The 27,318-nt window shown below is 36.9% G+C and overlaps 1 protein-coding gene across 2 annotated transcripts; it reads right to left on the reverse strand.

Annotated features, from left to right (window-relative positions):
- Positions 1-283: 283 nt before the first annotated feature.
- On the reverse strand, positions 284-26,665 carry LOC114754208 (protein ABHD11). 2 transcript variants are annotated; one of them, XM_028942978.1, is made up of 13 exons: positions 26,263-26,665; positions 24,430-24,567; positions 24,143-24,169; positions 22,346-22,436; positions 16,831-16,874; positions 16,372-16,470; positions 15,659-15,716; positions 15,482-15,534; positions 14,726-14,827; positions 2,763-2,828; positions 2,160-2,281; positions 1,691-1,862; positions 284-686 (listed from the first exon to the last, which is right to left on the reverse strand). In XM_028942978.1, exons 1-13 carry the CDS (start codon positions 26,383-26,385, stop codon positions 618-620), a joined length of 1,164 nt encoding a protein of 387 aa, XP_028798811.1. In that variant the 5' UTR covers positions 26,386-26,665; the 3' UTR covers positions 284-617. The 2 variants fall into 2 exon arrangements, with proteins under 2 accessions (XP_028798811.1, XP_028798812.1); XM_028942979.1 differs by having other exon boundaries at positions 26,281-26,620.
- Positions 26,666-27,318: the final 653 nt, after the last annotated feature.

A 27,318-nucleotide genomic window follows, 5' to 3' on the forward strand; every position in this document is an offset into this window, starting at 1 on the left:
AGGTTTTGACAACTTTTGTGAACAGATCACTATATGCAATTTTTTAATTTCAGCAATCTTTTTCTGTGATTTTTCATATCTCTTTTCTTTTAATCTTTTAGTGCAAATTAAAAGGGAATCATGCTACATGATGAGAGAGGCAACATTCAATTTTTAATTCATGATAAGCACAATTGTACCACCTTCGACTTTAGAGTGCTTCGTGTGCCAATAATTGAGACAGAACTTTTAAGTTAATCGAAAATTCTTTAACCCAAAGTCATTTTAGAATTGATGATCAATGTTAATATCCACCGGCCAATACTCAGCATTGCAACAACTTTAACACCAACAAAAAACACTACTCAAAACAGTTTCAGATATTGAGTTCTCGTTGTGAAATAGTTGAGGAGAGACAATGCTCTTTAACCCAACTTTTTAACTATCTGTGACGGGTGATGTTTCCATGAGGAAAATATAATGAAGTGCATGTGCAATGTGGAAGAAAAAAATTACATGCAAAAACAATAGAATGAGAAATTAACAAGAAATAACATGACCGGTTCATTACGAACCAGCCCTCAATACCCAAAACAAAAAGAAAAGCGCTACGTGAGAAAGTGTACATATTTGCAAGTTTAGGTCTTGACTCCCTGAAAAGACGAATATAGGATCCTGAAGAGTCCATCTGGGTTATCTGCATGTACCTGTTGAAGAGGAAAAGTTAGTTTCATTACACAATGACAAGCTACCACATGTACTACAATACTCCCTCGTTTCCATTTAAAATACAGCCACTTGAAGCGTAATTAATAGGCCCAATAGAATGCTGGACAATTATAAGATCTAAATATGACTCAATCAACTCACAACTCTCTGTAAGTTGAGCAATTCAAAGAAATTTCTATCCTCCAATTTACATTATTGGTACGACGCATGCTACCACTCAATAATCTAAATGTTGCACTTAACAAGTCTTTGACAGACTAATGGTAGCCTAGTTCCAACATACTCAACATCACAAACACGCGCACACACAAGGTTGAAATGCATTTTTGCCCTAAAAATACCCTTGGATGAGCTATGAACACCTTGTAGAAAATTGCAGGGCAACATAGCACATAATCTTTCAAACTCGGTACAATGTCCCCCTTTTTAACAATCAATAATACAAACCAAGAGACTTCCATTGACGCAAAATTGGTTATTAAAAAAAGGACAACATTGCAACAACATTGAAAGATTATGTGCTACATTGTTATGTAATTATCTTTAGAGTGCCCATAGCTCATTCAAGAATACTTCTGGAGCAAGAATGCACTTTAACACATATACATTGTGTGTCTCAAAGCCTGAAGATCTATCTCCAAAATCAACATAAATGCGATATGTTCAAAAGGTAAGGACCAACAAACACGCCAGCAAGCTTAAAGATCAACTAGAGAACACATTTCAGAGTTGATCTTAAGCATTCATGTTGGGACGAATAGATAGACAAGACAACAAAAGGGAATGTAATCAAAAAAAGATTTGTAGCATCATGCTTTTATTATTAATCAAAAATGTCTCTCTTTTTATTACTTAAGCAAGGACATAAGGTTATTTTATCATCCCAACCTCATTCATTTTTCATTTTTGTAACTAACTTCCCATCATACCAAACATAAAAGACATGCAAAGGGCACAAGCATACTCTACGTGACTAACTTACCCAGTGGCCAGCATCTTCAAGAACATGCATTTCAACTCCACCACCTTCCTCGGCAGCCAGCTCCTCAGCAGCATGGATTCGTTCAAGATCTTCAAGAGCCCATCTGTGTAGACTTCTCTCTGCTTTCAGAAAGTTCATATGCACACCACGAGGAACATTTTCAACAATTTTCCTACGAGAATGAAAAAACAAAAAAGGAAAAAGCTAAATCATTGACTCCATAGACAAACTTTTCCAGAATGGATTATTTTTATTTAAATTTTAGTGCTTATATCATTAACTTAAAGATTCATGAGTGCATTAAATAAGGAATACTTTCTCCAGTTATGCAGCCAACATTTCTTATTCAACTTGCACAGGCAATTTAAATCATGATAATTCATGACAGGATCGACCCCATATTGTGCAGATAAGTCAGGGCAATAAAATTCACACAACTACAGCTACTATAATAGCTCATAACAAGTACCACAAATTTGTTTCTTCATATGACTGATACATTTCAGCAATCGCCTTTAGGTCAAACATCCACGAGAAGCTTGACATTCGTGAGCCAAAAGGACTGGTTGGTTGTAGGTTAGTGACTACCCACTGCATGCCAAAAATAAAATTATCATCACTCTATCAGGACACTATTAATATTATTTTTCTCTTTATCATGTTTTAAATGTATAAAGTCAATTTCATTATTCATAACTTGACACAGACAAAAACATATTTTCAATCAGTCATCAAAAAGCCTGCTCAACAGACTTGAGTGTAGTTATTTCAATTAGAAAAAAACATATATTGGTCTTGGGATCTTATGATTAATAATTCATTTAGTTTTACAGTAGCAGCATACATTTTACAATTAATATGAAAATGAATTGGAAAGATTAATAATTCAATCTGTATTAGTTCTTTTGAATTTTCAATTTTGTTCGTGCATTTTTTTTTCTTTTTAAAGGAATGTTTCTTCCTTGCCAAACGTTAAAATGTATACCCCTACTATATTTACATATTATACCAAATAACTTCAGAATGAGAACCCAACAGCAATCAATATTGATGAACGATGTGGGAACGTTACCTGCGCGACATCATTAGAAAATCCTCGTTGAATTAGAGCTTTGACAACTTCCCTCTTCGATGAGACCTTAAGAAAAAGATCATAGAACAATTATAACTTTTCTCACAAAGACATAAACTTAATAAATTTTTTAGCAAGAGTTCAAGGCTTCTACTAAGGGACAACCATAGTACTTTGAGAACCCTAAAGAAAAAGGGGGAATGAGAATTAGCATGATTGACATGCACAAAATGTTGAGAAACACATTTTCTGATAGAAAGATAAACGTTATTAGCAAGACAACAGATGAGGATAAGTATATCCTCTAAAAGCCAAGGAAAACACAAAAGAAATGTTCCCACATCTCTTGTGCTACGTCTGTGTCAAATCTAGCAAATCCAGAGAGCCCCAAGCAGCTTGCTTATCTTGTATAAGAGACATGGGTGAGAAGTCGCATGCTAGCATTGCTTGCTCAGGCCCTCAAGAAAGTGGGGAAGAGAGGAAGTTGAAGCATAGAAATCAAGAAGGCAACCAAGCAGTACAATTACTTTAGATATAAGGTTGGAGGAAGAACATCAAACATAAGTCAAACAAAAATCTCTCCAACAACCAATCAAGAGACTCCTTTATTGCGATCCTCTCTGATAGGCTTCTACCATTTTGCAGTGGATTCAACAGACAATAAGATAAAATTGAACATTGAGCAATACCTTTTACAGTAGGTTCTACTTTACACACAATAAAATATGCCACATCTCATGCTGGAATATAGAGAATACAAAACAACCTCAAGACTCACCAGAACACAAATGCAGCCACATAGCATCACCAAGTTAACAGCAACTCATTCGGCCAAATAGCATCACACATGAAGGAAGTGACACAAGACATAGAAGGCACCAAATTGAAGAAAAGAAATAAACAGCAACACAGAAATTGAAGTACACAAAAACAGGGAATAAACCTACTAGCATTCAGTAGGTTAGCAACTCTCAGATATTTTCCCCAAATCTTTTCCACACTTTCTGTCCCTAATATCCCTCCTAACTATCTCTTTATCTTCGTATCAGCAACTGCCAACTCAAACTCTTAACGTCCACTGAGTCAATTATTCACCAATAGGTATTACAAGTATACAACAAGATATTTGCAGCTTAAGGGAATCAAAGATCTCAATGAATAAGGAGCAGAACCAGCAATATGCTAAAGCATACAATACCCTGTCAATCTATCCGATAATCTCTCTCTCTGCTATAATCAGAAAATAATACATTAAATATCAATGGCTACAAACTATATATGTTAGTCGGCCCAACCACAAAGTATCTTAATTATGCGGTATTAATGTTTAGCAAACTATTGTTCAACACAGACACATGACATGCTAGAGCATTACCTGACCAATGACAACCCTTGCACATAGCCTATCAATCAAGTCCGTTGTTAAACTAAGTCTATAGATAATGGAAAACAAAGGGAAAAAAATAATATCAATATACCCATGGGGGAGACAAAAACTTTGTACCAGCATTAAGTTTGTTGGGTGCTAAGTAAAGCTTCTTATTCTACTACAGATTGAACTACAAGCACAAGAAGCATTACCAAAGAGTGCACTCTCAAATGAGTTATTAAATATTTGTTATTTCCCTATTCAACCATACTTTCATCCCACTAAGTCCCATGTACCTTATCCAATTAACCGGTTAGGTAGCTAAAAATGTTAGTTAGATGCTAAGAATGTTGGCTTAGTCAGATGCAACTAAACTTAACACAAGTGAAACAAGCAAGTTTAGCTGACAAGGAGATTCACTTCACCCATTGTCCATTCCATAATAAAATAGAAAATCATAAACAAATAGTTAGTAACACTTATCTACAATAGTTAATTCATTTTTGTCATTCCCCTTGGTTAACTTGTAATTAACACCTACTTACTCAGTAGTTTGTAATCGAAGCAAAGAGACTCAAGTAACAACTTTTGCTATGGAAAAGAGCTCCATCACGCAACTCTCCAATAAAGAAGTTGCTTTATAGAATTATAGGTTAGGCCACCCAAGTCCTAATTATATGTCTAGAATGTTTCCAAATTCTACTAATAAAAATGTTTTTTCCCATTCCGTATGAAGTGTGTTAACTGTCCAAACATACAAAAGGCAATTACAAAGCCCATCCTCATCAATTTTCTTACCCTTTTTCTCTCATGCATAATAACATGTAGGGACCTACCCGTGTTTCAACCTTAACAAATGCAGAAATGGTTTCTGACACTAATAGATGATCACACACAAAGTTACTTGGGTGTTTCTTGTAACATCCTGAATTTTATCGGGTTTTAATTACCTCTTTTGGTTGATTTTGAGGATAGATTAGTGATTTAAATGTTGATCTTGGTGTTTGGGTTGGAATTGAGGTATGTTGCAGGAATAGGTGAAGGTACCTCCCTCAGGGTATGTTAGCCGCGGCGAAGTTTTACTTCGCCACGGCACACCGGGAGTTCCAGGGGAGAGTATCCTTTCGGGAAGGTTTCACCGCGGCGAAGGTTAGGGCATGCCGCGGCGAAGATTTTCTGGGCGAGCGAGAGTTTCCTCTCGGGAAGCTTTCGCCGCAGCGAAGTTGGGTTTTCAGGCGAGTAATCCCTCTCGAGATTAGTTCGCCGCGGCGAAGGAGTCCAAATCTCTATAGTCGCGGGAGGGGTTCAGTGTGCAAAAATTAGAAAAATCTGAGGTAGAGAGAGAGGCTCTACTAGGGTTTCGAATTTCTGGCTTGAAGGGGACATTTCTAAGGATCCATTACCTCAAGTAAGTGATTTTAACCTCTAAGCTATCTTCTTTCTTGGAATTTATAAGGATTTATGGTGAAACCCTAGAGTTTTCTAGGTTGTTATGGAATTGAGGTTTTTGACCGATTGTTTTGAGTTTAATTGCTTGCTTTGGGTTAGCCTAAGTATTTAATCGGTGTAGTTTTCTTGGATTTGGAGAACCTTGAGTTTTTGAAGCTAGGGTTTATGAGATTGGAAGGTATGTGATTGAAGATGACAATGTGGAGATTGATTTTGAGTTTTGTGACTTGGGTTATATTAAGGAGGGTTAAATTGGATGTTTAATCGGTTTAGAATGTTGTTAAGACTCCAATTATTCAAATGGGATGTTTAGGTGTAGAATTCCTATAGTGGGTCCTTGAGGTTTGAACTCTAATTGATGCTTAAAAAGGGGATTTGATGTTTTAATGGACTTTTATGATTTTGGAGTGTTGTTTTGATGGTTATACCCTTTGAATTGGGTAGAGCTTTGGTTGGAGCTAGGAATTTTGTGTCCCCAAGTGTTGTTTTGGCCACATTATTAGTTTGAAAGCTAATACATATGGTTGTGTGTTTGTGTGCTTGTGTAGACCGGTTGTGAGCCTTGTTGGTGCACAGACCGTATCGTTGGTTGTTATTCCTTGCTTAGGCGAGAAGTAACCACTTTCTAATCCTTAGTACATGCTTCTGTGGTATTGTGAGTAGATTTATGTTTTGTGCTCCGAGTAATAATTATGTTCAAAGTATATGTTATATATCAAAAGGAAAACCGTCTTGTGGGGTTTCGATTGATGATAAATGAATCTTGGAATCGTGAAAGATATGCCACTGAAAGAAGTTAATTATAAAATGTTCAATTACTATTTGATTATGGTTTGAGCATGATGCATGAATTGAGATTTGGTGAGAGTTTTTTATAGTCACTACCACGTGGTAAGACCTCCATTAATGCATGATAGTCACTACCTAGAATTGGAAAGGTTGGTTACTGAGACTCCGTCTTACCCCGTGGTTTCCAATGTTTTCAGGTGAAGTTTCTAGGCGTGCGCCTTTGGGAAGAGACGCAGAAGCTTGAGCTTGGTTAGCTTTAAGCCTCTAGCATTTGTTTATGTATGGCTAGTTATATATTGCCACAGTTAGGGTCCTTTTTAAATATTTTGATTACCCGGCCTTGTTGTAAATTGGGAAAATGTTTTCTCCTTATTTTAATTGGCCGGAGGCCATTTCTATTGCTTTGTGAGACTTTGTTATACATGGTTGAAAACTAATTGGATGGGCTGATTTTGATGTATGTTGTTACCCGGGCCGGAGGCTCGGAGGCCCAATAGATGTTAATGAATGATTCTTAGTTGCATGCAACAAAGTTCGAGTTTGAACCGAGTTTAAAAGTTAATTTCTAAAGTTATGTAATTTTTTTCTACTATGGTAGTTTGTTGTAACAGGTTTCCTTTTTTACCATAGTAGTGAATTTTACGACAAGTTTATAATGTTTTTGGGGTAAAGGGTTTTACATTTCTCACAAAAGAAAAATCAGACTTCACCTAAATCATCAGGAACTTCCACAAAATGATTATGAATCAATTTGACACATCAACAAAAATTCTACAGAGTGATAATAGGAGGAAATATGTGAACTCAAATCTTCAAGCATACCTTAAACAACATGAGATTATACACCAAATAAGCTTTGTAAACATACCGCAACAAAATGGGACAGCAGAAAGAAAAAATTGTCACCTCCTAGAAGTACCTTAATCCACCATGATAACCAATAACGTGCCAAAATTTTAATGGGGGGAAACACTTTTGACTGCCACACTCACAAATCGTCTACCATCCAAAACCCTCAACTTCAATACTCCAATCCATTATCTAAAACCTACCCAAACTCACTCATATTTTTGACAAAGTGTTCGAATGCATGGCATATGTTTAGCAATAACCATGGTAACAAACTTGACCCTCACACCATTAAGTACATATTTCTTGGCTATTCCTACACCCAAAAAAGGTACAAATGCTACTCACCCAGCTTGAAAAAAATTCTCTATCACAATGAACTTTAACCCTACTGCACCAAAACACCCATTCAGGAGGAGAGTGGAGAGGAATGAGAGTTTTTCCTTCCAGAAAATGAACCTCAAACAGCACCAAACCTTACTAGATCCACACCTAAACCCCAAACCACCGTGAATCCACCTTAGGCCGAGCCCATCCATTCTAGCTAATCATGGCCTCAATCTAAACCTGGACCGAACTGAAGAGCCCAGGAATGCTGGAAATGAGGAATCTGGTATGATGGACCCTAATGATCCAGAATCCAAAGAGAAGAAATCAATCTAGAACCCACAAAAGGCATGGAGATTGAAGCTGAGACAAATCAGCATATTGAAGTGCCCTCTAGTGTTGACCAACACCAAGAGTCAACTTCAGCTCCCAGTCCTGATGATCTCGAATGGCCTATTGCTTTGAGGAAAGGGGTAAGATCCTGTACTTGACATCCTATTGGTAATTCTTTTTCATATGACCGGTTGTCATCTTCCATGCGTAGCAGATCTTGTACTTTCCAAGAGGCAATAGAGGATCCAAATTGGAGAAAGGCCATAGAAGACGAGTTAAGGGCCCTAAATAAAAACCAAACTATAAATCACTCTATAGGTTGAAACAATCTCCCAAAGCATGGTTTGAGAGATTTACTAAAGCTGTCAAAAGTGTAGGATTTATTCCACGCCAGGCAGATCACACACTTCTTGTGAAACATTCAAGAGGTAAAATAGATATCCTAATTATCTATGTTGATGACTTCATTATGACTGGTGATGATGCAGATGAAATAATCAGAATCAAGAAGTCCCCAGAGAGAGAGTTTGAGGTAAAGGATCTAAGGCGTCTCAAATACTTCTAGGGCATACAAGTAGCAAGAATCCGTGATGGAATCTTTGTCTCTTGAAGGAAGTATGCCCTGGATGTATTGAAGGAAACAGGAATGTTAAGAGTCAAGCCTGCAGAAATTCTAATGGAACCTACTTGCAAGCTTGACAATCAAGAGGAAGATAAGGAAGATGGAAAAGATACTACAAGGGATGACCAAAAAAAAAAAAAAGACAAAGAAAGATCATATTCCTATTGATGCTAAAAGATACAAGAAGCTAGTAGGAAAACTTCTATATATCTATCTCATGCTCGCCCAAATACAAACTATGCAGTTGGTGTTATTAGCAAATTCACTAATGAGCCTAGAGGAACACATGAATGCAGTATATAAGATCCTGCATTATTTAAAAGTGAATCCACGTTGAGGACTCTACAAAGGGCAAATCTCACGAAATAAGAGCATATACTGATGCTAATCATGGTGGGTTTCTTCGTGATAGAAGATCAACTTCAGCCTACTGCATTATGGTGTGGGGAAACCTAGTGGCATGGAGGAGTAAGAAACAGACCATGGTTTGTGAAGGCTTATGTACACTAAGTATTAAGAGAATTGAAGTTTGCACCTAATGCACCTATAAGATTAAGGTGTGATAGCATGTCTGCCATGCCATGGCAAGAAACCCAGTTCATCATAAACAGACGAAGCATTTAGACATCAGGAAACACTTCATCAAAGAAAATGAGGATTTGAGAATCGTCAAAATAAAACATATGCCATCACATTGCCAAGTGGGAGACTTATTCACTAAAGCCCTAGCCAGACCATAAGTTGAAGAACTCAGAAGCATGCTAAAAAAGATAGACAATGAGCTTGAGGGAGAGAATTGACGATACTTGGGCCTTGGGCCTTCATTATTATGCAGCAGTTAATTAGATTAAATTTCCTGTCAATCTAATAGAGACCAACGTCCTCTCTTAGTCTATGCTAGGAGGAAGGACCGAAAGGAAGCTTAAAGAAGTCTTGTGTCCGTTTGTGTCAGTTATTTATGTCATTTATTTTCAGCTTGTCAGTTGTTTATGTCAATTATTTTCAATTATTTGACAGACCTATATAAACTTGTTATGTATGAAGTTATGGCCGGCAATATTATGAATTATTCAGATAACTCCTCGTCTTTCCCTTAGGATTATAGATTCTGGTCCTAAGTCTTCTTCTCTCCTTGTTCTCTTCTATTCTACTCTCTCTACTTTCAGGATTTATCATTTTGGCATCAAAGCCTCTTCCTGGTCCTGTTAGGTCAAAATGGTGAATACCCGAAACTCTTCCTAAAATAATCACCCAACCCCACTATTACCCAATCCCTCTTCTAATACTTCAAATTCTACAGCTTCTGAGTTATTAACACAACAGTTGGCAGCCATAATGGCTAAACTTAATTCATTGGATGAAGACATGGTAACGTTGAAGCAGCAACGAGATTTTCCAGAGCCGAAGGGAAGCCAAAACTCTGGTGGCAAACAAGTTTGTGAGGACATGGAAAATGATGAACAAGATGCGCCCTGGTGGAATAAAAATCCCAACCGAAGACCACACTCTAAGACAGAAAAATATTTTTGTTATTACCAAACTCCTGATGATTTAAAAGTTGATGTAGCGGCCATGAATTTTGAAGGTGATGCTTTAGATGTTTTCACTTGGGTTGCTTTAGGAAGAACCATTCATGATTGGGAGGAATTAATTCAAATAATGCAGGAGCATTTTGGTCCGACTAAATTTCAAAACCCAGATGTCTATTTATGTAGTATACGGCAAACAGGGTCTGTCTCAGAATATCAACAAGAATTTGTGAGGAGATCTTCGTGAGTTTGTGGGTGGCCTGAGCATTGCTTGTTAGCAGTTTTTATCAATGGGTTAAAAGAGGAACTTCAATCGGATGTTAAAATCCAGAAACCACGAATAGTTTACAAGGCCGCTAGTTTAGCATTGGAGTTTGAGGCAAAACTGTTGAACCAGAATACGCGTCATTATGGTTAGCGTTCTAACATAACACGTGTTGCTGTTGATAATTATTGTTCTCGTGAAACTAAAAATTATAATTCATATGGGCAGTTTTCGAGTTCAGTTACCGGCAATTCTCATGCAACTTCTAATAACTCCACCCATTCAAGAGCAATTACCTTTACTTCCTTCTAACTTATCGCAAATTTCAAACACCGAAAAACAAATTAAAAGGGATGAAGGTTTGTGTTATAAATGTGGTGAGAAGTTCTCTCTAGGGCACCGTTACAATTCTTCTTCTCTTAAACTTATGGAGATCAATGAAGAGCCGGAAGAAGTTTGTACTGAGAACATCAAACCTATGGCTACTATAGAGAGCAGGTTTGCAGAAATTTCACTTCAAGCCATTCTGGGCAGTTCGTCTACAACTACGATGAAAGTAAAAGGGATTTTGGGCAATCGTCAAGTGTTGATTCTCACTGATAGTGGGTCAACACATAACTTTGTTTCAAAGTCCCTTGTAACAAAGCTGCATCTTCCTACACAGCCAACCCCTGCTTTTGGAGTTCAAATAGGAGATGATAGGCAAGTTGCATCTCATTCTATTTGTCGGGGGCTCCAGGTACAGATACACACCCTTACCGTTAAGGATGACTTTTTCCCTTTCACTCTTGGTGGTGTAGACATGGTGCTGGGTATTAAGTGGTTAGCTTCTCTTAATACAGTAGAAGCTAATTGGCAGAAGATGTATGTGATATTTTGGTTGGATGGGAAGCGTTACAACCTTCAAGGAGTCCCTAAGGATAAAACGAAAGCTTCTTTGCAGAGCTTTTCTTGTGAGGGAACTAATTCTTTCATTACTCAAAACTTACAAAGACTGTTACATTCCTTTTCTTCGATTTTTGATGAACCCAAGCATCTACCTCCATTACGTGAACATAGTCATGGTATACCCTTGTATCATGGGTCTGTTCCTCCCAATATTAGGCCATACAGATATCCCCATTCACAAAAAGATGAGATTGAGAAGCAGGTTGCTGAATTGTTGCAAAAAGGCTTTATACAACCTAGTGTGAGCTCTTTTGCTAGTCCTGTGTTGCTAGTTCCCAAAAAAGATCCAACTTGGCATTTTTGTGTGACTACCAGGAACTCAACAAAATCACAATCCTAGATAAGTACCCAATACCAAATATAGATGAACTCATTGATGAATTTCATGGGGCTTCTTTCTTTTCTAAAATTGATCTTTGTTCTGGTTACCACCAAATTAAAGTAGTGCCAAAAGATATTCCCAAAACTACTTTTAGAACCCATTCAGGTCACTACGAGTTTACTGCCATGCCTTTTGGTTTTACAAATGCCCCTTCTACTTTTCAAGCTGCTATGAATGATCTGTTTAGACCACATCTAAGGAAATTTCTTGTTGTTTTCTTTGATGACATTTTAGTCTATAGCAGCAACCATCAAGAGCATTTAACTCATCTACATATTATGTTCCAAATTTTGTCCCAACATGAGTTCTTTGCTAATCCAAAAAAATGCCTCTTTGCACAAACAGAAATTTCCTTTTTGGGTCACATAATTTCCCAAGCAGGTGTTGCGGTGGATCCTGACAAGATAACTTCAGTTATAAACTGGCCTCAACCTTCTAATCTCACTAAACTTAGAGGATTCCTGGGTCTTACAGGGTACTATAGATGTTTTATTCGTCAATATGGTCAGATAGCTAAGCTACTTACTAATATGACAAAGAAAGATGCTTTCCAATGGAGTGCAGCTTCAATGATCGCTTTCAATGACTTGAAGCAAGCTTTAATTAATGCTCTAGTGTTACAACTGCCTGATTTTTCAAAAATGTTTATTGTTGAATGTGATGCATCATCCACTGGGATTAGTGCCATTTTGCAGCAAGAAGGTCATCCTATAGCTTTTTTCAGTAAAGGGCTATCTTTTTCAAACAGGCATAAATCTGCTTATAACAGGGAGTTGCTTGCTTTAGTTTCTGCATTCGAAAAATGGCGACATTATCCACTGGGGCATCATTTCAGGTTCATATTGATCATTTCAGCCTTAAATATCTCCTGGAGCAACATGTTACTACAACAGAACAACAACGTTTATTAATGAAACTTCTTCCCTTTGAGTTTCACATAGTGCATAAATCTGGTTCTTCAAATTCTTAGAGCCGATGCTTTGTCTAGGCGTCCAATATCAGCTAAACTCTGTTTTAGCTATTCCTCATGCCTCTGATTTGGACAATCTTCCAGTTTTATTGTAGAATGACCATTATACAGCATCCATAATTTCATCTCTTCAATTTGATTCCAAATCAGTTCCAAACCTTACTTCGGTAGCTGATAAGTTGTACTTCAAAAATCATTTGGTTATTCCAGCTCCTTTAGATTTATCTTCTAAGTTGATTTCTGAAGCACATTCTTCATTCACTTGTGGTCATGGTGGTGCGCTCAAGACTTTGAAAAGATTGCAGCAACATTTCTTTTGGCGCAATATGAAGGAGGAAGTTAGATCTTTTGTTCAAAATTGCTTGACATGCCAACAAAGCAAATATGTGCCTCAATCTCCTGCAGGTTTGTTACAACCTTTGGGTATTCTTGAAAACATATGGGAAGATATTTCTATTGACTTCATGCCTAGCCTACCAAAATCTAATAACTGGGAAGCTATTTTAGTGGTGGTGGATAGCCTCAGTAAATATGCTCACTTCATCGGTTTACCTCGACATTACACTGCTAAAGCTGTTACTGCAAAATTCTGTCAGGAAGTGGTTAGCTTACATGGTTTTCCCTAGTCAATCATTTCTGACCGTGACACTATCTTCTTGAGTGCTTTTTGGCAAGAACTATTTCGACTTAGCGGCACACAATTGAAGATGAATACTACTTACCCTCCTCAAACAGTTGGTCAAACTGAAGTTGTAAATAGGTGTCTTGAAACCTTTCTGAGATGTTTTTCCCAGGATCATCCCAGAGTTTGGAGTCAGTTTCTTCCATGGGCTGAATTGTCCTACAACACTGGGTATCACACTTCTTTCGGATGTACTCCATTCAAAAATGGTTAATGGTAGGGACCGTCCAACTCTCTTACCAAGGGCGATAAAAGGATTGCGGACTTGGGTGATTTCCTTGAAGAAAGAGATGCTATTCTGACAACTATTAAAGACAACTTGTCTTTTGCTCAGACTCGAATGAAAGCTTATGCTGATTCTAAAAGGCGAGAACTTAACTTCCAACCTGGTGATTTGGTTTTCCTTAAAATTCAGCCTTACAAACAACGCTCTCTTGCCAAGCACAAATTTGAAAAGTTATCTTCCCGCTTTTGTGGCTCATATCCCATTGTTAGAAAAATTGGTGCAGTAGCTTACGAGTTACGACTTCTTGATAATGCTCGAGTACATCCAGCCTTCCACGTTTCCTTATTGAAACCTGCCCATGGTTGTTCTTCCAACATTGTTTTACCGCCTCTGCCTATTAATGCTGATTGGGAGTTTCAACTTGAACCTAAAAAAATCCTTGATTCCCGCCTTTCTGATGCCTGCAACTCTAACTGTCCGGAAACAAAAACTGATGAGCTTCTGGTGCAACGGAAGGACCGTGCCCCTGAGGAAGCTAGCAAGGAGTCATATGACTTCATTGCCAACCAGTTCCCCTCCTTTCGCCTTGAGGACAAGGCTTCTTTCCCAGGGGGGGTAATGATAGAGACCAACATCCTCTCTTGGTCCATGCTAAGAGGAACGACTGAAAGGAAGCTTAAGGAAGTCTTCTATCTGTTTGTGTCAGTTATTTATGTCATTTATTTTCAGCTTGTCAGTTGTTCATGTCAGTTATTTTCAACTATTTGACAGACCTATATAAACTTGTTATGTATGAAGTTATGGCTGGCAATATTATGAATTATTTAGATAACTCCTCGTCTTTCCCTTAGGATTACAGATTTTGGTCCTAAGTCTTCTTCTCTCCTTGTTCTTTTCTATTCTACTCTTACTCTACTTTCAAGATTTATCACAATCTCCTAGGATCACGACAAATTTGATTCTGTTATTTGAATTTTGAGTTTATTTTTTTTCCTGATTCTCCTTTGATTATGTAATCAGCGACTGATCCTAGAATCTTCTAATACCCTAGGATTATTCCCATAAGAATTGTACTTAGTAAATCGAATAGAATAACCTTTCCTGGCATCAAATTATTCACCATATGTAACATTGTGAAAGAAGTTATCATCAAGAGCTTTGTTTAATTTCTTTCAGGACACATTAATTGAGAAAAGCAAAAGAAGAAATCAAAGATCTGCTACCTCATTAGGCAAAATATTCAAGAATGATATGAGTTCTGCGGGGTGGTCCTCTCCATCTCCCCCTCCTCGAACTTTTCCAGGAGTTGCATCCAAAACCCAGACCTTGAAATAGCATATAAGAAATAAGACACAACTTAGTGTCACTGATACATGAATACAAACAAACAAACACGAGAGAAGACATAACTATAAAAGCAATCTTTAACTTCCATTCACCCTTCCCTATTCAAAGCCAATGAAAACCCACACAACTTCTAGGTCTTGCAAACTAAGCGATTTGAAAATATAACCCACCAGTCAAGAAAATATTATTCTCTGACACATACACAATATCTCATTAGATATACAGCCAAAAGAAATAGCTAGAAATTTATCACAACATAGGATTTATCTCAAACAATAACCTTGATTTCAGGGGCTTGGAGCTGCACAAAAAATCTTTACTTAATGTTTTTATTGTCTTACACACTACTAAGAATTGAATCCCATCAAGGAATTTGTTCTAAAATCATCTTGTCATAATAGGAACTTTGCCCTCTCACTCCCCTTAAGATCTGAAGCCGTCTTTTGTACATTATAAATATACCATGAGGTGCTAGGATGATCAAAGGGAGATCTTTCCTTCCTAAGGTCCCTCATGTTACCTCTCCATATCCTTGTCAAATTATGTAGAGACCACTTAGAGGGAGAAAACATACTCTGAACAATAAATAAACAATCATAATGCAAAGGGGAAAAAAGACAGTTTAAACTTACTCTAACTGGACGAGCAAGAGGCTTTGCAGCTTGATCCACCATGCTCAAGACAACTGGGGAAATAGAGCAATCATGTAATATAACTCACAAGGACAACTATTCAGAATAATATATATGTTCTAAACGACACCACTAGAATCAAACTAAATTTAAAAGAAACAAAGTAAAAACAAAAACCTTTTCCTCCGAAACTATGACCAACCAACACACGAGGCGTTATCCTTAGCTCTCGAACCTAGAGAAAAGAAAAGGAAGGATGCTAACACATGAAGTGAAAATAAAATTTATACCCATAACTTAGATCTACTCAACTATCCTAAAACAGAACATATTGACTGCAAGAAATTTTTTGTGCATTGCAATAAAGTTTGTGTTATTACAAACTATTAAATCAGATGGAATGTTTTGAATAAAACACTCTTAAACAATTAAATTCCCCACTACTGAAATCACTAGCCAGTTCATTGTCAACAGACCGTTGAATTATAAAATTTTATCCCACTAGGTAGGTAGAGTCAGCCATTGAATAATACCAGTAACTAATTGTTCTGTTAAGCAAAACAAAATGGAACGAAAAAAAATAACCAAAAGGCGTACAACAGTAGGGGCCAAGTCCCAAAGGGCAAACTGCAACAACTCTTGGGTTCCCCCCGCCAGGTCCCTCAAAATTAGATGTAGAGTAGGTAAAACCCCATATCGTGTAGCTTTTGAAGGTAACAACACAGGGTGATCGGGAAGAAATGGATGAATGAGAGATTCATGTAGTTTGAGCACACAATTTAAATCCAATAAAGTGCACAAGATATTTAGGTGCAACAATCAGCTAACGTACAAAATTTTAAAGGCATTAGCATGAAAACTAATTATGACAAATCGTGAAGAAAGCATACCAATTTCAAAACATCAAGAGCAGCAGAGGCAACAGTATGAGGACCCCTTTTTTTTATTGATGCTGAATTGCCATGACATCGCAGGTCCACTAAAAGAAACTGTCAATAAAAACAAAACAAGCATAGAAGATAGAGATAGTTGTAAATCAAATGCCCCGTCTAACTACGATGTTGGAAATAGATTCTATTTCCCTTGCAAAAAAATCAAATTATGCACAAGGGAAATTTCTCACTTGCAAAATCATTTTTTCCCATTTTATTCCCTTTATTATTCTATCTTATTCTACATAACAAAAAGGTAATAAGTATTCTAACATCTTATTCCACAGCAACAAATATGAAAATAAATAATTCAAAATGTGTCATACAAAGTCCATAAATCAATGTCTAGTATTGTCTGGAATAATTAATAAACTAAAGCCCAAATAATTCATAGCATAAAAACATGTGGAAGAATACCTGCCACATTGGAAATTCTCGAGACAATCTTTGAGCAAAAGTTCCTGCAATATCATACTTTTTAGAAGTGCATTTGCAAACTAGCAAGCTCATTCATTTCAAAAATTTACATCTCTCATTGGACTCTTCTGTTTCTAAACTCTGCTTACTGTCAAAATCCTATTTAATGATACTTAATGTTTCATATTAAGAGTAGGGAGATTGATTAGAGAGAAAAAAATTCGATGTATTCTCTGAAGGGATTTTATACCATTATATACACTAATTCAGCAAGATAAAAGGAAAGGGAATAAATATGATATAACGGTGAAGAATCAATCAATAAAAGAATCAAATAAAATCAGATCAATGATTCCTTAAAATAGGGAGTTAATTTCCGAATTTTCACACTCCCCCTTAACTTGAATCATAGATACTAATCAAATTCAACTTGCCCACAAAATCTTCAAATTTCTCTCTGTGTAAGCCTTTTGTAAAGATATATGCTATTCGTCTCCATATAGGTACATGTATGAGGGTTACCAACCTGTTGTCAATCTTTTCTTTAATGAAATGTCTATCCACTTCAATATGTTTGGTTTTGTCATGTTGTACTGGATTGTGGGACAAGTTTATGGCAGCCATACTATCTGTGAATAGTTTCATAAGGAACTCCATTTCATCGTAAGTTCCTCTAGGACCCCTTTTATCCAAATTATCTCACATATCCCTTGTGCTATGGCTTGGTATTCTGACTCTGCACTGCTCCGTGATACTACTTTCTGTTTCTTGTTTCTCCAGGTAACTAGGTTTCCCTAGACATAGGTACAATAGCCTGCTGTGGATCTTTTATTGTCATGAGCACCTATATAGTCAGCATCAGTGAATATCTCAACACTTTGCTCTTAGCATTTTTTTGTACAATATTCCTCTACCTACTGTGCCCTTTACCTATTTTAGGATTTTGTAGACTGCTTTGAGGTGCTTTTCCTTTGGAACATGTGAGTGTTGGCTGGCTACATTGACCACAAATGCAATGTCTGGTCTTGTGTGAGAGAGACAAATAAACTTTCCCACTAATCTTTGGTACTAGCCTATATCAGCATTGCTCCCTTCATTTTCTTCTTCTTCACCTCCTTCATCACCGTCATCGGCTTCTTACTTGCTCTTGGATTCATCCTTCTTTTTCTTCTTTCTCTTGGTTGTGACTTCAATAAAGGCAGAGCTGGGTTTACATCCCAACATGCCAGTTTCTTTGAGTAGGTCCAGTATATACTTGCATTAAGATAGGTTCCCTTTTTTTGATCAAGTTACCTCCATTTCTAGGAAGTATTTCATCTCTCCCAAGTCTTTCACCTGGAATTCTTGTGCCATGACCACTTTTATCCTCTCAATTTCTTCTGAGTCATCTCCAGTGAGGACTATATCATCCACGTACACACACTTAATAGTTTTCTTTTCCTGTCTGTGTTTGAAAAAGAGGGTATGATCACTTTGCCCTGGTACGTACCCCTCTTTTCTTAGGACCTAAATGAATCATTCAAACCATGCACGTGGTGATTGCTTCAGGCCATATAAGAACTTCTTCAACTTGCACACTATGTTAGGTTGTTTGTTTGGGAGACCTGGCGAAGCTGTCATATAAGCTTCTTCCTTAAGATCACCATTTAGAAATGCATTTTTGACGTCTAACTGGTAGATAGGCCAGTCTAAGTTTGTTGCAAGTGACATCAAGATTCTAACGGTGTTTAATTTTGCAACTAGTGTGAATGTCTCGGTGCAATCTGTACCATAGATTTTGAGAAACCTTTTGCCACAAGTCTTGCCTTGAATTTCTCAACGATTCTGTCAGCCTTGTATTTTACTGTAAATACCCATTTGCACCCCAGAGCTTTCTTTCCTTTAGGCAAGCCAACTTCCTCCCATGTACCGTTTTTCTTTAGTGCATCCATTTCTTCCAAGATAGCTTTTTTCCATTTTGGAGACATTAGTGTGTCTCCAATATTTGTTGGTATCTTGGTACCATCCAAGTTGCTGATAAATGCTCTATAATAGGTGATAGAGCAGTGTAGGAAATATAGTTTGCAATTGGGTGTTAAGTACAGCTTCTTGGCTTTTTTTCTCAAAGCAATTGGAAGATCTAGATCTATTCCTATCTTATCTGCATCATTTGCACCAGATTCATCAAATTCTTCACGCTCAGAAACTGCCAACGACTTAGATTCTTGGCGATGCTCAGGAATTTGAGGCCTATTGATTTTGGTCCGTCTGCTGTAAAATTTGTTGATGGTTTTATTATTCTTTATTTTGTTTTGAATTTGTTGCTCCCCCTCAGTTTGAGTCTATCTCTCACTTTCTTTGGGTTGTGCCTCAGTTTCAAGGGTTTCAAGGGAAAGAGGAGGTTTATATTCCAAGTAAGGTTGGATAGGACCTATGTCCTCTTCTATAGACTGCAGTTCTTTCACACTCTCCCCCTAAATTATGGTCGGATAGAAAGATTTGATTTCATGGAAAGTAACATCACAGGTGACAAATAATTGTTTGTTGCTAGGGTTATAGCATTTGTAGCCCTTATGAGTTGGCAGATAGCCTAGGAAAATGCACTTGACTGCCCATGGGTCTAGTTTGCCTTGGTTGTAAAGGTTAACAAACATAGTACAACCAAAGACCCTAAGAGGAAGGTAAGGGACATGATGGGTCTTTTGCAAGATTTCAAGAGGTGTTTGCAACGACAAGGGTCTACTCAGCATTCGATTGATAAGGAAAGTAGCTATAAGGATAGTGTCTCCCCAGAAGAATTTTGAGACATCATGTTTGAGGAGAAGAGTGCGTGCAACTTCCAGAATGTGTCAATTTTTTCTTTCTACAATACCATTTTGTTGAGGGGCATAAGGGTAAGAATTTTTGTGAATCATTCCATTTTGTTGAAGAAAACCGGCAAGGGTCTTGTTAATGTATCCAGTACCATTATATGTATGAAGGATTTTGATAGAAGTTGAAACGGGCTTTTAATCATTTGATAAAAATTTATAAAATTGGAAGAAACCTCTGTTTTGTCTTTCAACAAATAAGTCCAACACGCCCTAGAGTGATCGTCAATAAAAGTTATAAACCATTTGTGGTGAGTTCTATTAGGAACACGACTTGGTCTCTATAAATCACTGTGAATAGTTGAAAACGGAGAAAAAGATTGATAAGCATTTTGATGAAAAGCAGCGCGTTGATGCTTTGCAACTTCACAAATTTCGCAATGAACTCTAGAAACATCTTTATTTGAAAAACTCGAAGGGAACATTTGAACTAGATATTGAAAATTTAGGTTCCCAAGACGTTTATGCCATAAAAAAAGATCATTATCTATACGAAGAAAGACTTTATTGCACCTAACAGGTTTTACAGTGGCTTTATCGAAATAGTAAAGGCCATCAAGCTCTTTAGCATAGCCAATCATCCTCTTTGTTGATAGGCCCTGAAACAAGAAGTAGGTATCACAAAGATCAGCATGACATTTTTCTATTTTGGTGAGTTTGTGTATAGACAATAGGTTGCATTTAAGATTTGGGACATGTAAAACCGCACAAAGGGTGATGTAATCTGAAATTTTAGTACTTCCCATACCAACCATAGGGGACATAGAAGCATGAGCAATTTTTACTTTTAGAGACCCATCACAAGGAATATAGGTATTAAATAAGGCACGATTATCAATTATATAGTCAGAAGCACCAAAGTCAATTATCCAACATCTACCTAACCACAGACTTTGAACATTCAAAGGGTGCATAAAGTTACCTTTATGGACGACTGTGGCAGAGGGTTGGCTACGTGCTACCAGTTTAGAGGGTTGGAGATTAGAGAGTATCTCTACCAACTTTGAGAGTTCATTAGAAATATTTGAGGATGATGATGCCTTCTCCCCTCTTTTTTCAGTAATGTAGCCACGGCCTCTGCCCTCTTCTAGTTTCCCATAGATATCCTAGCGACGTCTTTTGCATGGCCTATTTTCTTACAATGCTCACAGACTGGTTTAGTTTTCTGACCTCTTAGGTCAGCATCACAAGAAACAAGGGCAAAAGATTCAAAATTAGTGTTGGAGTTCTCCGGGAAAGATTATAACATAACCTTTCAATGAGTCCTCCCTTTTCCCTTCTCTAAAGGCCTCCTGAACAGTAGGTAGAGGTATTCTGCTTAGAATGCATCCTCCGACTGCGTCTAAGTCTACATTGACTCCAACTAAGAATTCAAAAAGTCATTCTTTTTCCACCCTTTTTCTATACTGGGCTGCATCTTCAAAACATTTCCAAACTTCTTTACTTGGTGAGTCTAATTCCTGCCATAGAGCTCTCATATTTAGATAATAGTCATTTCGGCTCCCCATACCTTGTTTCATTTGCCAGAGTTTGGTTTTGATCTCAAAGAATTGTGTAGTGTTTTCCCCATCAGAGTATGCTTTGTGGACGGCTTCCCAGATTTCCTTTGCATTTGGCGGGAACATGAAGCTTCTTTTAACAGCGGGGTCATGTCATTAATCAACCACGATGCTACCAGTGAGTTTTCGGCTTTCTATGTACGTGCTGCTTGCGATTTCGAGGATGGGGGGCAAGGCGCACCTCCTATAAGGTAGCCCATCTTTCCTCTGCCTTCGACAACTAGTCACACAAATTGTGCCCACTCTCATTAGTTATCATCGGTGAGTTTTTCTAGGACGATCAAAACAGCATTCCCCTCCAATCCTGGGTTTGACGCCTAGATGTATGGGTTGGTCGGTCAACTCCATGGGCATTGCACTACAGGCACACTAAGAACAAGGTATTTGATTCTCCCCCTCCTGCTCTAATACCATGAGAGTAGAGAGATGGATTGAAGAGAAAAAATTTGATGTATTCACTAAAGGGATTTTACACCACCATATACACAAATTTAGCAAGATAAAGAGGAAAGGGAATAAATATGATACAACAATAAAGAATCAATCAATAAAAGAATCAAATAAAAGCATATCAATGGTCCTTAAAAGAGGCAGTAAATTTCAAGATCTTCATACACATTGGGCGCCACAAAAACGTTTCCACAACATACATCTAAAAGTTCCCAGATCCTTTGGTTAAAGAATTTAACCTAAATTCATGAACTCTGACATAGTGAGCTGATTTGACAAATCCCTTTCTTGAGTCCTGACCAGTACCAGGCATTTGGCCTTTCTTCTTCCTTTCTTCCATCTTTTCTTTTCTTCTTGGAGAATTTCATAATTTTTCGGTGTAAATAGTTCCAACATCACAATTTGTTGGGAAGTAGAAACCCATTAAGTGAAAGATTTCAGTTTCAGAGTCAAATTTCATAATTTATTGATCAGAAACCGATTAGAATTGGTGAAATAGGAAATGCACTAATTGGCAAAAATAGGAAATGATAGAGATCCTATGAAATGTTAATAAATTCACTTAAAAAATGCACTATGTTCAAAGCCTATAGTATATTTCATTGATTCCAGGTCTTCACAATCATAAAAGGCTCATCAATTACAAGCAAAACGTACCCCAGTTTTTCCTGCTACCTAGGATCCCATGCAAGAAAACAGCTGTTGGTGGATCAAGTAAAGGTCTGTCCATGGCAGAACTCCATGTCACCTACACACCGAAAAGTTTCTGTATCTTAGTCAAATGATTTGCCACAACATCCCCTTAGCAAAACATAATCAGAAAACACAGGTCTTTTTCTTTTACCAAGGTTCCATCCAAATTCAAGACAAAAAGCCAAAAAGAACAGATTAATGATGCTCATTGATATCCAACTTCTAACAATCGTTTCTCTAGTAGGCATCCTGGTATAAAGCCAATTCTTTTTAGCATAGATCCTGTAAAGTTTTTCTGAGATTTTTAGTATGCAACATTCATTATTGCAAAGGCACAGGCTACGCTTCATTTTTGGGACAGGATCACAACATACACAAACAGTACCCATCAGAGCCCTGGAACTAGTTTCTTGAACACCCCAAACTTCTTGATCCAACCAGAAATAGTAAAAGAGAACATATGCAACAGTACTGGGGTTACACTACTCAAAATTTTAGCTCTGAATCCCCTCCTTTCACTACTACGCAGCTTCCTATTTAAATTGTCCTGAAAATCAAGTTAGTGCTGCTGAAACTCAAATCACCCAGCCTAACAAAGCTGTAGCAACTTCCTGACCAAAGCATCTTGCACTAAGCAGTATACAAGGAAAGTTGGTTGTGCTAGTACCACGTACAAGAATTGAATTTAGAGTTGGGCTTTCTTCTGGGCCTGGAAAAAGTGGGATGGGTGGTTTGTATGGCATAAAAACCATAGGCCAGCAGGTGGAAACATTTACTAGATGCTCTCTCAGGAAGCATGAATAATATGGTCCCCATATTCAGCAGAAAAATTTCATCTTTTATGGCATGCTTTCCATTATAAAAATCACCATGGCACAAAAGTAGCTTTACCCTGCAGTCTGATGAACCACATCAAAGCTAGACAAAGACTTGTGACCAATTGCAGACACATCATACTAAAAGCAAACAAACCCAAGATAGCAATGGCCTCACCTAACTACTGAGGCCAACTGAAAATGACAATAATGAAAAAAAGCAGCCACTGAAGAGAAGAACCCAGTTGCTTTGGCTATTTATAAAATTTCTATTTTTATTTGAACTGAAAAAATTTAGTAAAATGTGGTGTTGGAATAGGATTTAATCGAAAAATATGAAGCACTAACACTCCATTAAAATAGCCAAATTCATGTCTGGCACATATACTCTTATTAGCCATGGCACAATACATCGCAATACTTCAAATTACAAGGCAACACTTCAAGAGTTGTTGTGTATTGTGTCCTTTTTGTGTTAGCATCCACACTTCCTAGGTAGAAAATATTTTCAGTAAAAGATTCTTAAACATGGAAACAAGAACCAAAAAATAGTTTTATATTGTGTTTTCACTCAAGATACAGGAAGCAAATTGTAATTATCTGAAAGATAGATGAAAGAAGGTTTATACGGAATAATTTTCCAATATTTCAAGAACATATTAAGCCATACATCAAAAGCACGAAGTGTCTAAAAGTAAATATGAAACTGAAAACTATTTGTAAAAGATTTTGAGAGTCAGGGAGAGAAAGTGAGAAGCATCTTCTCATGCACACCCTAGCTTCTTGCATTGCAGCCTAAGACCAATCAAACATGATACAGCTTCGTGCAACACTCAGAACTCAGGAGAATGTCAAAATGTATTGAATGAATACAACACATTTACTCTCTAGAAGGCAACAACTACTCCTAGATGCAATTCTGAACCAAGATACAGATAATACTTACGAGTTCTCCTTGAATCAGGTCATACGCCTACAAGGAAACAACAAATATTTCAGTTGACAGAAACAATAATACAAAACATATACATGTCCTCAACAGTATGTAAGATGTCCTAGTTCTAGCATCTGGCTACTCGGTATTTAAAAAAAAAAAAAAAAAAAAACTGTTGGCCTATTTTAGAACTAGAAAATTAAAAGAAATAAAAAAAATTAAAAAAAAAAAAGGGTGTGCTTGTATCTAAGCAGATATGAACTACGCATAACAATGCATGCATAGAGCAGTCAAATTACCAAGATACCAGAAGAAGTGCTGACTACATTGCTCCTGTGCACAGGTTTTTCATCCACTAATGCCATTGATATTTTCTGGCATTTGACAATGCTGCTAAAAGAGCTAGAAGCCAACTGACAGGCATTGAAATTATCATTCTACAGCAAAAACAAGGGAAAAAATCAGGGAGGTTATTAAAGAACTTCAGCACCACATATCTCAAGTGTTGCAATCTCCTTTTTTCCCCCCTTTTGGGTTAGAGTGTTGCAATCTCCTTTGGAAATTACCACATTGATGAGACCACCAATGAGCTCATCTTAAAGTCAGACAAAAATAGAAAGTAAATTCTTCTGCTCACAGATTGTTGTAATGGTAAACGAAATCAACTGAAACAAAATAATAACACACTGAAGAGGAAATGCCTATGCACCAAGTGATAAAATTTTTTAAAAATACTCCTCAATTTAATGTTACTGTCAGATTGCTCATGTAAACAGTTTCTATAGACCCAAATATATAAACAATGCTCATGCGATATGCTGCTTGGGCACAAAGCAACAGATGATATAATAAACCGCTTATCATAATAGTATTGCCAAAGTGTTTCTCAAATCATAGAAGGAAAATAGCTCCTTAGCATTGAGGCATACATCTTATTTTGAGATGAATCATAATATCTAGTATCATGGAAGTGTCTGGATCATAGGTTGCTCAAGTAAATGTATAACTTAATTTGACTGAACACCCACAGTATAGACTCTTCATTTCACAAGGCCTTGAACAATAAAAGCATAGCTCCAATAGTGATGCAAGCATGACTAGCAAATAACATAGACCAAAATATACGCCCAACATCTCCACACAAAACAACTCAAATCCAAAAGGCCACATCTACGAACTATTTATACAATCTCACCTGTTACTTTTTTTTATAACTCCAAGTTTACCCACATCCATCACTTTACAGAGAAGCAAAAACAACACAAGCAATAGCACAATTTAAACACATTCGTTAACATGGAAAATACCACCGTGACGCTAAAAATGAGACCACTTCACACCAATAAGAAATTCATAATTCATAAATTAATAATATGTCGTTTCTTAATATAAAAGTACCATGACCTCGCTGCAACTTTTTTCTCTATCAGAATTTTATAAGTAACAGTCTCATATACAAAATTAAGGAATATTTCATATGCTTCTTTGTTGGTCTGATTATTTCATGTGCTTCGGTTGTACAATTAAACTCAGGACTGACTGATGACATGTGAAAATAGCATTTTTCAGTCACATTATTCTTTTCCCCTTTTAAAAAATATATATTCCATTCCACGATAATTAATAATATTAATACTAAATACAATTAAAATGTGAGCGCAGAAACCTGAACTCTTACTGCTGTTTTGATTTCTTTCTTCAATTTTAGTTACGTCACTGCACAAAGTGTTTGTCGAACCTAAATTGTCATAACTATTTTCCTTGCTCAACAATTCGCCAAGTAATAGAATCGTATGATATAATGATACGATTCATATGAAAGGTCCTATATAGCAAATCAAGCTTTTCCACAATTTATAACAGAGGAGAGGAGTAATCATGGATACACATAACAACAGCCCCACGCCGGGGAATAAACAACAACAGCTTCAGCTACCACTGGAATGAAGGTTAAATGGAAACCATTAAAACAAAATGGATACAGAAAGTCATAAATAGAAGCAGGATATCCAACCAAATGAACACAGTCAACGCCACAAGTAAAACCGACAGTCACCAACGCAATAAAAACAAATCAACCAAAAAGAAAAAAGAAAAAGAATGAAAAACATAAGCATGAACAAGAAATGTACCTCCGGCAGCCGCCAAACCTTCGTATTCCTCCATAAATTCGGGACAGAATTCACCTTCTTTAATGAACCACTAACCGACCCCCCGCCGGTGCAGCACGGCGGACAATTCAGTACCGTCGACATTTCACAGAGAAATTCAGTAATTCACCGTCTCGATGGGGCACAATTGCAAGCGAAATTGAAAGGGAAGGAAAGAGAAGTGGGAGAATCAGATCAAAAGGAGGAAATCTCGAGAGAGAACGGAAACACCGAAAAGATTCGGTATCCCGAACCTCCCGTGGCGGTGAGTTAGAGAGACAGGAAGGAGGCTTCCTTTGTTCTAAACTCACAGCAATTCATTTGCAGGTGCTTTGTTCTTGCTTTTCAAACCTTCTTTGTGGCATCCAGAACGTCGACGGTAACAGTGAAAAAGACCTGTACCGTCCAGACTTAAAAGGATGTTTGGAAGCAAAAGTATTATTCCGCAAAACCGGACAAATTTCTCTACATATTTATTTAGTCTACTGTAAAAATATTTTGAAAATTATAGTTTTGATTCTATTCAAACACTTTTTAGGTCTCACTAACTTCAAACCACACGTTTTCCTTATAGGTTATTGGACCTGAACTTGGGAGTTGGGACCTCACACCGTCCAAGGGTCAATGACACGCAGTTTTATTGCTAGCTCTCCTCCTTAATATTAGTTAAATAAATTTAAATAAATTAAAAAAATTTATTAAATTAGTTATTTATAATAATTAAATATTATTTGTTCTAAAATATCTTTGTTAATTATAAATTAGCTAAAACTACTATTTGATTGAAATTTTAACATTTGTAACGTTATAAAAGCTATTTTGAAAAGAATGGATAAATATGAGAGAGAAAGTGAATTGGAGTCTTATATTTAGGACCAAATTAAAAGTCAAACCAATTCTCATATTAAGGACCATAAGTGATATTATTTATTACATTAATTTACATACTATCTTCTTCTTTTTTCAATTCAAAATCTATGTATTATCTTCAATGGACAATATAAGAGTTAATTAAAGACTTAACTTGTTACCTAAATA

The sequence above is a fragment of the Neltuma alba genome, unplaced genomic scaffold (genome assembly GCF_004799145.2).
Source record: "Neltuma alba isolate B1F8T4 unplaced genomic scaffold, ASM479914v2 tig00010110_pilon, whole genome shotgun sequence".
Taxonomy (NCBI): Eukaryota; Viridiplantae; Streptophyta; class Magnoliopsida; order Fabales; family Fabaceae; genus Neltuma; species Neltuma alba.

Excerpts from the sequence above, each read along its gene's own strand:
- LOC114754208 (XM_028942978.1), bottom strand. The coding sequence starts at position 26,385 with ATGTCGACGGTACTGAATTGTCCGCCGTGCTGCACCGGCGGGGGGTCG. Across the intron at positions 15,717-16,371 it reads CTCTTGATGTTTTGAAATTG|GTTCGAGAGCTAAGGATAAC; the intron begins GTATGCTTTCTT and ends TCTTTTCTCTAG. Across the intron at positions 1,863-2,159 it reads TATGAAGAAACAAATTTGTG|GAAAATTGTTGAAAATGTTC; the intron begins GTACTTGTTATG and ends TCATTCTCGTAG.